This window comes from Danio rerio, chromosome 5, assembly GCF_049306965.1.
Source record: "Danio rerio strain Tuebingen ecotype United States chromosome 5, GRCz12tu, whole genome shotgun sequence".
Taxonomy (NCBI): Eukaryota; Metazoa; Chordata; class Actinopteri; order Cypriniformes; family Danionidae; genus Danio; species Danio rerio.
This window is the reverse complement of record NC_133180.1, coordinates 19165654-19179244: the sequence shown is the minus strand read 5'-3', so window position 1 is coordinate 19179244 and position 13591 is coordinate 19165654. Positions and strand designations below refer to the sequence as shown.

The 13591-nt window shown below is 38.2% G+C and overlaps 1 protein-coding gene across 3 annotated transcripts in view; it reads left to right on the top strand.

Moving 5' to 3' along the window:
- The window catches only part of si:dkey-215k6.1, a 343472-nt gene that overhangs the window by 320369 nt on the left and 9512 nt on the right, over nucleotides 1-13591 (top strand). Inside the window, exons 6-7 of one of the 3 annotated variants that reach the window (XR_012406773.1) lie at nucleotides 6842-8181; nucleotides 8332-9908. Coding sequence is in view for 1 of the 3 variants with exons in the window: in XM_679464.10 (XP_684556.5) it covers nucleotides 6842-7047; nucleotides 12660-12933 (480 nt within the window). In the remaining 2 variants the exon portion in view is untranslated. Of the gene's footprint in view, nucleotides 1-6841; nucleotides 8182-8331; nucleotides 9909-12659; nucleotides 12934-13591 lie in introns of those variants that run through there. The other 2 variants (XR_012406774.1, XM_679464.10) reach the window with 2 other exon arrangements.

The following is a 13591-nucleotide window of genomic DNA, read 5'->3' as shown; positions in this document are numbered from 1 at the left end:
TGACTGGGTGTTGTAGTCAATAACATGGCAGATATGTAGTTCAATGCGTGTGAATGTTTGTGTGTGAATGTTTACCAGCGAAATCTGGTGGTTGTTCACTGGTGAACATGACAGTTACTAGGCGAAGTCCGTGTAAGTTTTGTATATCACACTCTAAATACAATAGTTAGAAACCCACCAATTAGGGCTGCACAATATAATATTTCATCATCGATATCGCAATGTGTGCATCCGCATTAGTCGCATCGTAGTATCCGCAATGTTGGGTTGATATTAGGGTTGATTAGCAATGAAGACTGTACAGTGCTATTTTTCCAGTACCTAAATATCTGACTGACTGTTCTGACTACTTGACAGAAACCCTAAAGCACTGCTTATTTCACTTTTATCTTTTTATTCTTTGCTTGCAATTTGTTTGATTCACTTCACTATAGAATGATACCAATAAGTCTAAATGAAAGATTTCATTTAAAACATTACTATTTAAGTCTTCTGCTGAAATTGTATTGATATTGCAATATTTATCGCAGAAAAATAAATGATCGCAATGTCAGATTTTTCCAATATGGTGTAGCCCTAAGTCCTATAGTAACTCTCCTTGTTTAGATATAGTTTTCTCTTTATAGTTCTCTTCTCTACTAAGAAACAGTGGCCTTCATCTCTGTGTCTCTCATTGCCCAGTCTCCTCTCCCCGTCTCTTTAAAATAGAGACAGAGATTAAATCGATTTTTCAGTGTCATCAAATCCATGGCTCAGCTCTTTGGCTTTGACGAAGGGAAGTGTTTATACAGGTCCGTTCCGAAGTCATGAAATAATGTGGCATCAGCTGGAGGGCTGGAGGAAAGGAGAGAGAAAACTGGATAAAGCAGCTGAAATGAGTACAGGAGTTCACTTATCATCTTAATAGCTTTTTAGCACACACAAACATTCAAAACATCTTTTTCTTGTAAATATTTGTATTAAACATTTGTAAGAAATGAATCTGGAAAAAAAATCATACAAGTTTGCTTTACTCACAGATCTGTATATAGACAAATATGCTGGGTTATTTCAAACCAAATTGGGTAATATCAATCTTTTATTTCTGTGCTTAAATTATTTAAAATCCTTTAATTTTGTGCTAGCCAATTTTTTATATTGTTATATTGTTTTATATTGTTGTATATATTATACATCACAAAGTAATATAAAAAATGTACTGTGTTCAATATTTGTTTTCCATATACAAACACATGAAATCAGTCATGTAATAACTTGACCATAGCATGCAAAATGAGATTTCTGCAAAAAGTTTTCCAAGGCAGTTTTCGGTGTCCTTCTCTCCCTTACTGTCAGTGGCACTTTATTAGAAATGACCTTCCCAAACTAAAACAGTAACAGTTGCTGAATAATTTGGTGTACATTCACAGTTCATGTATTTTTAGTTTATAATGCTCAAAATGAAAAAAAAGTTATAGATGCTTAAGGTATGTACAAACAAATATATGAAATTAGTCCAGGAACAATACAGAAAAGTCAAAAGTCAAAAGCCACACATCTCCTGAGTGTGTGTTTTGAATTTGATGGCAATATAATGCAAAATGACATTTGTGGAATTATTTTTCTGAGACAATGATTTTCTCCCTCGTTTGTGAAGCAGTCTGATGAGCACATGTACTGAAGGTTTCTAACAACATTTCACATATCACTTCTTTTTTTCTCGTTGTAAAATATTAGACAGAAACATAAAGCATGGCTGATTTATATGAGCACAAAAAGCCAATTGTGTGAAAAGAGTCACATGAGTGAAAGTACATTGCAGCAAAAAAAGTCTATGACAGAATATAAAACTATATTTTAGGCATAGTTCACCCAAAAAAATAATAATTTGTCATTTACTTTTAAAACCTGTGTATATCTTAAAAAAGGGGGGAAATGTATTTTTATTACTGACAGAATATAAATTTTATTAAAATATAGGGATTGTTCGCCCCAAAAATTAATGTCCTGGCAGTTACTTTTTTCAAAAACCTGTTTGATTTACATTTAAAAAAATAAATAAATGAATATATATATATATATATATATATATATATATATATATATATATATATATATATATATATATATATATATATATATATATATATATGTCTGTGTGTGTGTCAAAAAAACAAACAAACAGATATTAAAGGTGCAAGCAGCGATGAAAGGGACCTCATACCTGGGCCCACCTCTGCCTTAGGATGACAGAGCACAATGGACAATAATAATTTAAGCTGATAAATATAACCTGACTAAGTTAGCTATTTCTATCATTCATTCTTCTGTCAGCAAGTGGCGTTATCGCTGTGAATGAATATTAACATGTAGATGTCTTCAGTACAATACTATAATCAAAGGTATTGAATTTGGGGCAGACTGGACATTGGAAGTATAAGTTATAACAGCTTGTTTTTCCATAATTAAACACTGAGGTTTGTCAGGCTGCCACAGACACACGCCTTTGTATGAAAACTCTATATTTCGCTATATATCATCGCTGGAGCTTTTAAATAACACCACCTAAATTTGGTGCTGATATGATAACATTTGTAGGAGGAGTTTGTTATAGTGTAAAACATGTCATTTCCTTATGCCAATAGGTGGCGCTTTGACTGTAACTGGATATTGGCATGGCAATGTGTTCACATCAGGATAAAGGCTTAAAATCATTTGAGAATGATTAAACAGGAGGTACATTTCAATTACAATTTGTATTTGGGATTTTATATACTGTACAATTTTTTTTTATTATAAATGTTATTAACTCAGGTGTTGTTTTGTATATATTTTGCCCAAAATTGGGTTGAAATAATCCAGCATTTATTAGAGGATGTATCTCAATGCGATGTAACAGTAGCCATTTCATTTGATTACCAATTATTCCCCTGCCTTATGAGGATCAGTGGCTCAATACATGTAAAACTGAGATAATGTAATGTGGATAAACTTGGGTTGTTTATACAATTATCAGCCTCAGCGGAGAGGTGCGATGGTGTGTCAGAGCCTCCAGAATGTTTTCTAATGTCATGTTTTTGATGTTGTGATATGGCCACATGCCACTTTAGCTGCCATTTTCCTGTGCCATTAGCCTCGCGGTCCCCAGCCCTGACACAGTCATTTCAGCTGCTCTTAGAACAACACTGCAGATGATCAGAAAGACGGCTGGATTGAAAAAGGTGCAAATTGCAAGAACAGAGATGGGAGAAAAAGTAGAGAAATTGAGCGTAGCATCCTTGCAGAGGATTCTGGGTAATTGCTCTTTCAGGAGTCACACACATACACACACAAACTCGAGGGTGCCTTTTATCAAGTACGCTTGTGTTTTTGTGTGGCAGAACATTACATCCTATATAAAAACATGCGCAGCTTGGGATCTGTTCTACATCCTCTCTTGTGTGTGTGTGTGTGTGTGTGTGTGTGTGTGTGTGTGAGAGGCAGTGCATTTACTTTGATGAAATGACATTTTAACTCATATTTTCACTGTAATTGCTTGTGTTGAATGAATCACAGTGCATTTTAGTTGAACTTGCTTTTAAAAGGGTCTTTGTTTAACTGTCTGTTTATAATGGCAATTCAATCCATCTTTTCTTCTCTCTCTCGCTCTCCACCTCCCAGATCAAGTATTTCTTGATCTCTTGACATTATCTCTTTTTTTCTTTCCAAATAATTTGCTTCTGTTAATTTGGTTTAGTGTGGTTTAGTATCATACATATGAGGAAAAAGATTACAGTTGATACAAATGGAAATTAAATTTCATGCTTAGTGCCCAGTGCCATGGAAAACAAGTACGCTATAGAGAAATATACACATATATATATATATATATATATATATATATATATATATATATGTGTGTGTGTGTGTGTGTATGTATACATGGACACCAATACTGAGATAATTAATTTAAGATGATACTCTGATTAAGTATCAGTAATGTAAACAGTAATTTTTGATTACCTTCATTCTACTAAAGTCATAATTGAACTGAACCGAAATCAAATTAAAACATGTTGACTATGGTGATTTTAGCCACTTTATTGAAGTGCAGTACTGACATGTAAACATTTTAATTAAACTATTAATGTCATTTGCGCAATTAACGTCTGGATATTCCATACACACATGCCTGTATGACACTATTCTCTGCTCCTACCGAGTCAGTGAAGAAATACAGACACCTGCATCATAAAACGCAGAGGTTTTTTTTCCCATATGGCATGTGGTATCAAATTCATTTAAAACAACACTCTTCCAGCAGTTCATACTGGCATACAATATCTCAGTTGTCATGGGGGGCATGCATTAAATGTTCCTGAAGGAAAGTGAAAGCTCAGAGGGAATGTGGATAGCATGGTGATGCAATGACGTTAATCGTGCCATATTGTGTAAAACGGGATTATGAAAGAAACATTCAAATAGCAACTCATGTAAACACCTATTGTCTTATTTAGATTAAGGCAAATAATTCCATTACTGATGTCAATGTAAACATAATCAATTACTGCAAGTTTATATGTTAAATTGGCCTCATTGACAGTGCTTAACCTTCCCAGTGATGGGTTGCTGGAAGTGCATCCGCTGCGTAAAAAATGTGCTGGATAAGTTGGCGGTTCATTCCGCTGTGGCGACCCTGGATTTATAAAGGGACTAAGCCGAAAAGAAAATGAATGAATGGCAGTGCTTAACAAGGTGGTTTTGTGTTATTGACTTTTTGTTGTATTTCCTAATACTTTTTAAACTTTATATTGTTATTAAACTGATTACTTTGGTCCATAGCTGATAATTCTATATATAAAGAAGAAGAAAAAACTCTTTGAAATGTTTAAGTAAAGGAACGTAATTCTTAGAATCCAGAACCATGTTAACTATAGACCATCAGCACAGTCAGTTAGGTACAGTATCTAACCGCAGTACATTTAAAGGTCTCATGAAGTGCTTTGAAATATGCATTTTTATTCAAGGTTTGACGTCATCTGGAGAAAGGGTGAAACATAGTGTAGTACGAGTACTTTATGATTGTTTATGAGCATCAAAAGTGGTGATTAAAACAATATAACTAAAGAAATCTCAGCTGTGCTGAGGGACAGCGCTTCTCTACTGAACAGCGCATCATCGATGACGTGAGCATGCCCAGCCCTGAAAGTAATGTGAGTGCGGGCCGTCGGGGGAGACGGGAGGGGGGATAAGAGTGCTTTGGCCTGGTTCAAGGCAACTGTACATAGTGTGAGTATGCCCTTAGTGTTAAGATTTCTTTGATGACACATATACAGATTTTCGGTTTGATGTTTCATATTCAAACTCATCACTAAACTTTCATGTATAAAATGCTTGGTTACTTGGTAAAAGACTGGTATTTGAACTTTTTTAAAATATATATTTTATTCAGGCGAGGCAGTGGCGCAGTAGTGCTGTCACCTTAAAGCAAAAAGGTCGCTGGGTCGCTGGTTCGAACCTCGACTCAGTTGACGTTTCTGTGTGGAGTTTGCATGTTCTCCCTGCCTTCGCGTGGGTTTCCTCTGGGTGCTCCGGTTTTCCCCACAGTCCAAACACATGCGGTACAGGTGAATTGGGTAGGCTAAATTGTCTGTAGTGTAAGAGTGTGTGTGTGTGTGTGTGTGAATGTGTGAGTGGATGTTTCCTAGAGATGAGTTGTGGCTGGAAGGGCATCCGCTGCGTAAAAACTTGCTGGATAAGTTGGCGTTTCATTCCGCTGTGGCGACCCCAGATTTATAAAGGGACTAAGCCGACAAGAAAATGAATGAATGAATATTTTAAACAACTAGTTGAAGTAAGGGCGGCATGGTGGCTCAGTGGCTAGCACTGTCACCTCACAGCAAGGTCACTTGTTCGAGTACCAACTGGGTCAGTTGCCATTTCTGTGTGGAGTTTGCATGCTCACTCAGTGTTTGCGTGGGTTTCCTATGGGTGCTTCGGTTTCCCCTAGAGTCCAAAGACATGCGGTATAGGTCAATTGAATAAGCTACACTGGCCATAATGTATGAGTGTGAATGAATGAGTGTGTATGGCTGTTTCACAATACTCAGTTGCAGCTGGAAGGGCATCTGCTGCATAAAACATATGCTGGAATAATTGGCGGTTCGTTCTGCTGTGGCAACCTCTGAAATAGAAACTAAGCTGAAGTAAAATGAATTAATGAATTTGAATTAAACAAGCCTATCTTGTTACACTTCTTCATCTATCTTGCTTTTATTGTTAGGAAATAATTATTAACAAAGTACACTAAGGAACATGCTTTTAAAATAAAAGCGGTCAATAAACCACAAAAGCAGTGTGATCTACACACACACACACACACCATGCACATTCATTTCAAATTTCAGCGTGTCCCTATGGTGACCCTGAGCTGTAATAGTGAGATGTGACTGCTTCACGCTGCTTGAGCTCTCGTGTGTGCGCGTGTGTGTGTGATTTACCGTCGGGAAAATGACAGTGCTCTGTTCACCATGACAACGTCACACAGACACATCCCATCAAAGTGTCATAAATGTCCAGCGGACACAGACCATCATTAATCATCACAGAGAGTAAAGAGGGCAAAACAGAGAGAAAAGATGAAGTCCTGATCTAAAAAGAGCAGCGAGAGAAACAAGGAGACACTCACTAGACTGTTTCCCCCATTTTCACATAATTATGTGAAAGAGCTACTCCGTCTTTTCTTCAGATAAGTGTAATTGTGGCTAGTGATGGGGAAGAATCATAGCAAATGCCACAGCCATTACCAAACCCACAAAACAATCCGTTTTCTCCATCCACCTCTGCTTCACCTCTCTGTGTTTCTGTGTCTCTCAAACCGCAGGTCTCGCTCGGCTGTGATGAGGTACTGGTGAATGGCAATGAGAAGAGGGGGCGTGTCTCTCTTCAAGTGAACTTTACCTACCTCTATTTGACCAGCCAATTAGAGCTCACCGTCTGGGTGCCACGATTACCGCTCCAAATTGACGTCTCTGATGTGGAGCTCAACCAAGTCAAAGGATGGCGGGTGCCCATCATCACTAACAAGAGGTGTGTGTTATGTAACAAAGGTGTCTTTGTACTGTATACACTCAACAGCCCTTTTATTATGTACACATTACTCACACAGTGCCCTTTTGCCTTGAGAAATACCTAATACTATGTAGTATAAATTCAGCAAGATTCTAGAAGCATTCCTCTGAGATTTTAGTCTATATGATGGCATTAAGCAGATGCTGCAAATTTGTCGACTGCACACTCATTATGCAAATGTTCCATTCCACCACATCCCAAAGGTGCTCTGTTGGATTAAGATTTGGGTACTGTGGAGATCAACTCACTGTCATGTTCAGGAAACCAGTTTGGGATGAATTGAGTTTTGTGATATGGTGTGTTATCAAGCCAGGATTGACATAGTTAGCAACAGTGTTCCAGGAGGCTGTGGTGTTTAATAGTAGCCCCATTATGGATTTTAAAAACTTAGCATTCGCACAGTGTTTAACACCACAGCAAGCCTATTTTTTTGTTTTTTAAAAGATGTCTAATAGACGTCTAAACATAGTCATCTTAGCTAAAACAAGGCTAAATTTGGGTTGTCAAAGAAAATCGAATAGACGTGTAAGTATAGGCCAAAACTAGACTACTCGTCAAATAAACAGAAATGAATAACTACACATATAAAGTCTGTCTATTTGACGACTAGTCTAGGTTTGGGCAATTTTTAGATGTGTATTGGATGTTCAGACAGCCCAAGTTTAGCCTTGTTTTAGTAAAGCTGTCTACGTTTAGCTGTGTATTAGATGTCTATTAAACAAAAATGTGTTTGCTGTGACAGCCCTAAATGAATGATAACATCCAGCTGAGTTTTAAATCTGAAAATGTACTGTGTATAAAGTTAGCAATTCTCAAAAAGAAAGAGTTGACTAAGGTGTCGTTAACATGATTTGTTCTTCAAATTCACATTTAGGCATTTTGTCATGACTTCTGAGTGACAATACATTTTTTATCTTCCTAAAGATGAGGCTGTGAGGAATTAATGGTTAAAGTAAATTTCCACAACAATACCACTGTATAGCCCCAACCTTGAGCTATCTTCCTATCATTTTCTGATAACTACTACAGTGTGGGATTCGCCAGACGTTTGTTATTAAAGAAAGGATCATTACCAAGAACTGTAGATCAGGGGTGCCCAAACTCAGTCCTGGAGGGTCGGTGTCCTGCAAATTTTCGTTCCAAATTGCCTCAACACACTTGCAGGGATGTTCTAGAAAGCCTAGTAAGAGCTTGATTAGCTAGCCCAGGTGTGTCTGATAGGGTTGGAACTAAACTTTGCAGGATACCGGCCCTCCAGGATCGTGTTTGGGCACCCCTGATCTAGATATACATGGGGCTTTTGTCAGACCTTGACAATACACAGTTTATTTGGACCAGCTTCCTTTTCCTCTAAATCACAACCTGTATGTGTGATTGTTATAATTGACTTCATGTTATCTCTAACAGGAAAACAACATGTACTTGTTTGTTTGTTGTTAGCCACGTGCACCATGTACTGTAGGTTTCTGTTTAACTGACTAAAGCAGCTATTATACTGGACAGTGAGAGCATTGTGCTTTGAAACCCATTCATTTCAATGGCTTGAGCCGCATTAACCAGAGCACACACACACACAACAGAGCACAACTTTAAGCTTACTTGCAAGTCACAGTCAAACTTTGTAGTAGTTCAACTTTGCTGCTGCCCAAAAATGTGATGATTAATACTGAATGTTTGTCATTGTTATTACATGAAGTTGTGATCAAGAACAGGCCAATACCCTGGTGTACAAGCTGCATTTCTTTATCAATACATTCCTGCATTGAGCTCACACATACATACTCTATACCATGGCTGCTTGTTGCTTTAACAAAGTTTTGATAAGCCGTGTTGGGTGTCCGACACCCCCTGCACACAACAAAACAGACCAATTAGCACAGATTAGCATCAGAAAATGAAGGGGTGAAAATGTATTTGCTGAACAAATCGTATGGGGGTCATTGGTATAATTGGGCAAAAAATGCATAGTTTAAGACAATAAAAGTGTTTTGACCTTGCATGCATATCAGGGGACTCCTGAAACCACAATATAAACCTTTTGTAATCCATAATAGGGTTTTTTTAAATGATGTTGGTACTAAAGGGCTCAAAGCTTGTGAAGAAAATATCCCCACACCATTATACCACCAGCAACCTGAAACTGTAAAACAGGCAGAATAGATCCATGATGTCATGCTGTTTTTGGCAGACTCCTCAAACTATGCCATTTCTTTTCCCAGTCATCTCAATCTCTATATTTCAGTGAGCCTGAGTTAATTGTAGCCTCCGTTTTTCCAGTGTTTCCAGCTGACAGGAATGACATCAGTGTGCTCTTCTTCTGCTGCTATAGCTCATCTGCTTCAAGGTTTGATGTGTTCACAAATGCTTTTCTGCAGACCTTGGCTGTAACGAGTGGTTATTTGAGTCACTGCTGCCTTTCTCTCAGCTTGAAACAGTGTGGTCATTCTCCTGACCTGTGGCATCGAGGCTATTTTACCTTGAGCTCACTGGATGTTTTCTCATTTTTCAGGCTGTTCAGACCTTTCTTTCTTTTACTGCCACCAATAACTATGCCACATACAAAGTCACTTCAACTACCTGTCTTTCCCATTCTAATGTACAGTTTCAAACTTCAGCAGATCATATTGGCCACATCTACATCATGCCTAAATGCATCGGGCTGCTGCCTTGGAATTGGCTAATTAGATATTTGCAATCAAATGGTGTATTTAATAAAGTGGCCAATTAGTTAACGTGTGTGCGCAGATGTGAGGAGGCATGTTGTTTTTTTGTTTTTTTCCAGCCAGCATAGCAAAGATCATGTACCATCCCTTTCATTTTCATGCTATATGCTATGTGTGTGTGTGTGTGTGTGTGTGTGTGTGTGTGTGTGTGTGTGTGTGTGTGTGTGTGTGTGTGTGTGTGTGTGTGTGTGTGTCTGTGTCTGTGTGTCTGTGTCTTTTTTCACAGACCAATTCTGCTTGTTGGCCTTCAGTCTGTCTGCTGGGCCCATTTTTCAATTTGGCCAATTTCTGTCTCTCTGCCTGTAACAACAAAACCACTGTTACCACCAGGAACCACATGTACACACACACACACACACACACACACACACAGACTTAGACCCCACGCAATGCTTCCCCCCTAGGTGAACAGAAAATTTGAAGTAATCACCGTTTCAGAGAGAGAAATAAAATGGGGAAACAGAAAAGAGGCAAAGGAAAAGAAAACCAAACAGAAGAAGCAGGCACACATAACGCCCTATTCACACGGGGCTTCAGCGTCAACGCTTGACAGAGGGCGTGTCTGAAGTTGGAGCTGAAACGATCGTCATAGAAGCGTCAGCCAATGAAATTCAGTCAGCAATAGGCCACTGTCTGAGCTGTGTATTTGCATACAGCGATCTGATTGGCTGACGCTTCCGTCGGCGCTTGAAAAGTTGAGCTGGTCCCAACTTCTGCAGCGAGGAACGCTTCTGAAGCGGCGCCGACGGATCCACAATGCAGTTCGGCAACGCCTGACGTCACCCATTCAAAGTGAATGGGAAGCGTTGACGCTGACGCCCCGTGTGAATAGGACAAAAATTTTTTAAGAAAAGTCAAGGAAATGGAAAAGAAAAGGATCATTGCTGAAGAACAGGAATTATTTTTGTCAAAATACCAGCTTTACTGGAATTTGCCAGCCCAATTTATCTAAATGTAGGGATGACTGATGTAAAACTGACGTTTCGACACATTGTCGAGATCCCAAAGTGCAGGTGTGTTTACACTACACTGAAGCATGATCCAATACACCCAGGTCACATGACTAAGGTGATTCAAAGCATCGGTCATTTCAGAAGCGTTTGAAGACCTGGCAAATCTGTGCTTGACTGACAGGGTCTCATGTAGCCTAGTGAACCGTAACTGTGCTGCAAATGTCCCAAGTTCAAATAACGACTTCTACCAATACTCAGAAATTATGACGATGTATTTTAATAATGTTGCTGTTTTATTACCAAAACAAAACACATTTATTCATAAAGTGTTCATTCGGATGTTAGGCCAATGTTAAAACAAAAACATGTTACAAGAACAGAGCATTTAAAAACGAGTATCTATAGCTGCATCACCCTGGATTCGAACCCATTATCTCTGTATGCTAGACTGGAACTCTCACCGCATCACTAAATCACTTAAAACCTCAACTCTACAATGTGGGGTTTAATACCTCAAGTTGCTTAACTGTTTCTTTGCTGAAGCTGTTTCAGAGCAATACATGAAAAATAACAACTACAGTAGGTGTCACTGTAGAGACGGGTTTCGAAACGTTTCGAAGCTTCGACACATTTGGTTCGACAGTTTCAGTGTTTCACGAAGCCTCGCTTTGCCCACCATTAGCTGAATGTATTATAACTGCTTACTTCTCAGCCCAAATATATGATTTGAAGAAGTCAAGCAAAATGTGCTTTTTGTCATTATTTTTTTTTCTGTCATTTGCTTCCAAATTCCTAAAGGAGTTTGCAGGAGACAACTGATGGATTGATTTACTGATTGATTTAATGAGGGTTTCAGTTGACAAGGTAGAAATTAGATGTGAGAACAATGTGAGAACAATGTGAGAATGTGATGATTTATACTGCATTTCTTCTCGCAAAACTGGTGACACTTTTTTTTTGGAGCTTTCTTGGTTTGTTGTGCTAGTTGCACTGTATGCAGGATTTCTGCAGATATCATAATGTCAAAATTTTTAAGACCTTTTTAAGACCATCAACTATTAATTTTTAGACCTACGTCACAATATCAAAAATACGTAACACATAAAGAGAACACTCAAAAATCACAAAATTTGTGGCAAAAGAATTCTTAAGGTTGATTTATACTTTCGCCTGACACCATATCGCACATCTCCACTGACTGCACACTCACCTCAAATGGACGAGACTCTTTAAGACGATAGAGGGCGGTCAAAAGAAACCCACCCAATAGTTTTGAACTAACCATTTTTTTTTTATTTTTTTTAAATAATTTATTATAATGATTATATATATTTTTATAACCATTTAAATCAAATGTTGATGCATCAGTTGTTTTTGTTCATATCTCGGACAGTTTTACCTATTAAAGTTAAGTATTAATGACAACAGAATATTAATTGCTCTACAATTATATTTTTTATTATGGAAGGAATAAAAGTAAAAAAAAAAAACTTACAAAAAATACTGACCTTTTCAAAAAAAATTGTGCACTCTGCCAGCCAAAATCACGTCGCACGCACCCAAAGCGAACCTGCAAACAAATCGATGATGTCACAATCGCCATGCGCACTGAGATCAATAACAGAAAGCTGATTGGCTATTGCATGTTGGTCAAATTTGTAGTTGTAATACCGCAAATTACAATTGGACTAGTGAAAGAAAGATCTACAACACGACGAAAACCACAGCACAACAACAAAAAAGAATTTAAATGAGCATTAGATGTAGCGTTACATGGCTGCAACACACTTATGTCACGTTTTTTCCTGTTTTGCTAAAGTACTTAACGTCACACTTCACTGCTATTATATTTTCCAAACATGCAAATTTGATGACTTCTTTCTGTGTTGGCCAGGCCGACGCGGGACAGTGAGGATGATGAGGAGGATGAGAGGAAGGGCAAAGGCTGTGCCCTGCAGTATCAGTATGCTCTGGTGCGTGTTCTCACACACTTTGTAGCCGAGCCAGCTGACCCTGGCGGAGAGTATGTGCACATGCTTGGATCTGATTGGTCAGCTGACATCACAGACATGGTCCTGGACTTCCTGAAAGTGGAAAATACACGCATTGCCCGACTGATTGATGGAAGGATTTTGGCTGGAAGATCCCCAGGCAACACCAATATACAGGTAAATTATCTATTTATCTATGTTTTAATTGTTATGTGTGTGATGTAGGTTTTATTTTATTTAGTATTGATTGTGTTCATTACTTTGGGCAACGCTGTGTTGTAAAAAATGTGCTATATGTATGTGCTATATACATAGTTATAACTAACTAACTATACAAGTCATCCATTCATTCAACTTTTGTTTGATCGGTCATTCCATTCATCCACCTAAATTTTGCTCTGTCATTTCATCCATCATCCATCCAACTAACTTTTGTTCTGTCATTTCATTAATCCATCCATCCATCCATCCAACTTTTGTTTAATCTGTCATTTCATCAATCCATCTACCCATCCAACTTTTGTTCTGTCATTTCATCGATCCATCCGTCCATTCATCCATCCATCCATCCATCCATCCATCCATCCATCCATCCATCCATCCATCCATCCATCCATCCATCCATCCATCCATCCACCTTTTGTTCTATCTGTCATTTCATCTATCCATCCATCCAACTTTTGTTCTATCTATCATTTCATCAATCCATCCGTCCAACTATTGTTCTCTGTCATTTCATCAACCCATCCATCCATCCATCCATCCATCCATCCAACTTCTGTTCTATCTATCATTTCATCAATCCATCCATCCAACTATTGTTCTCTGTCATTTC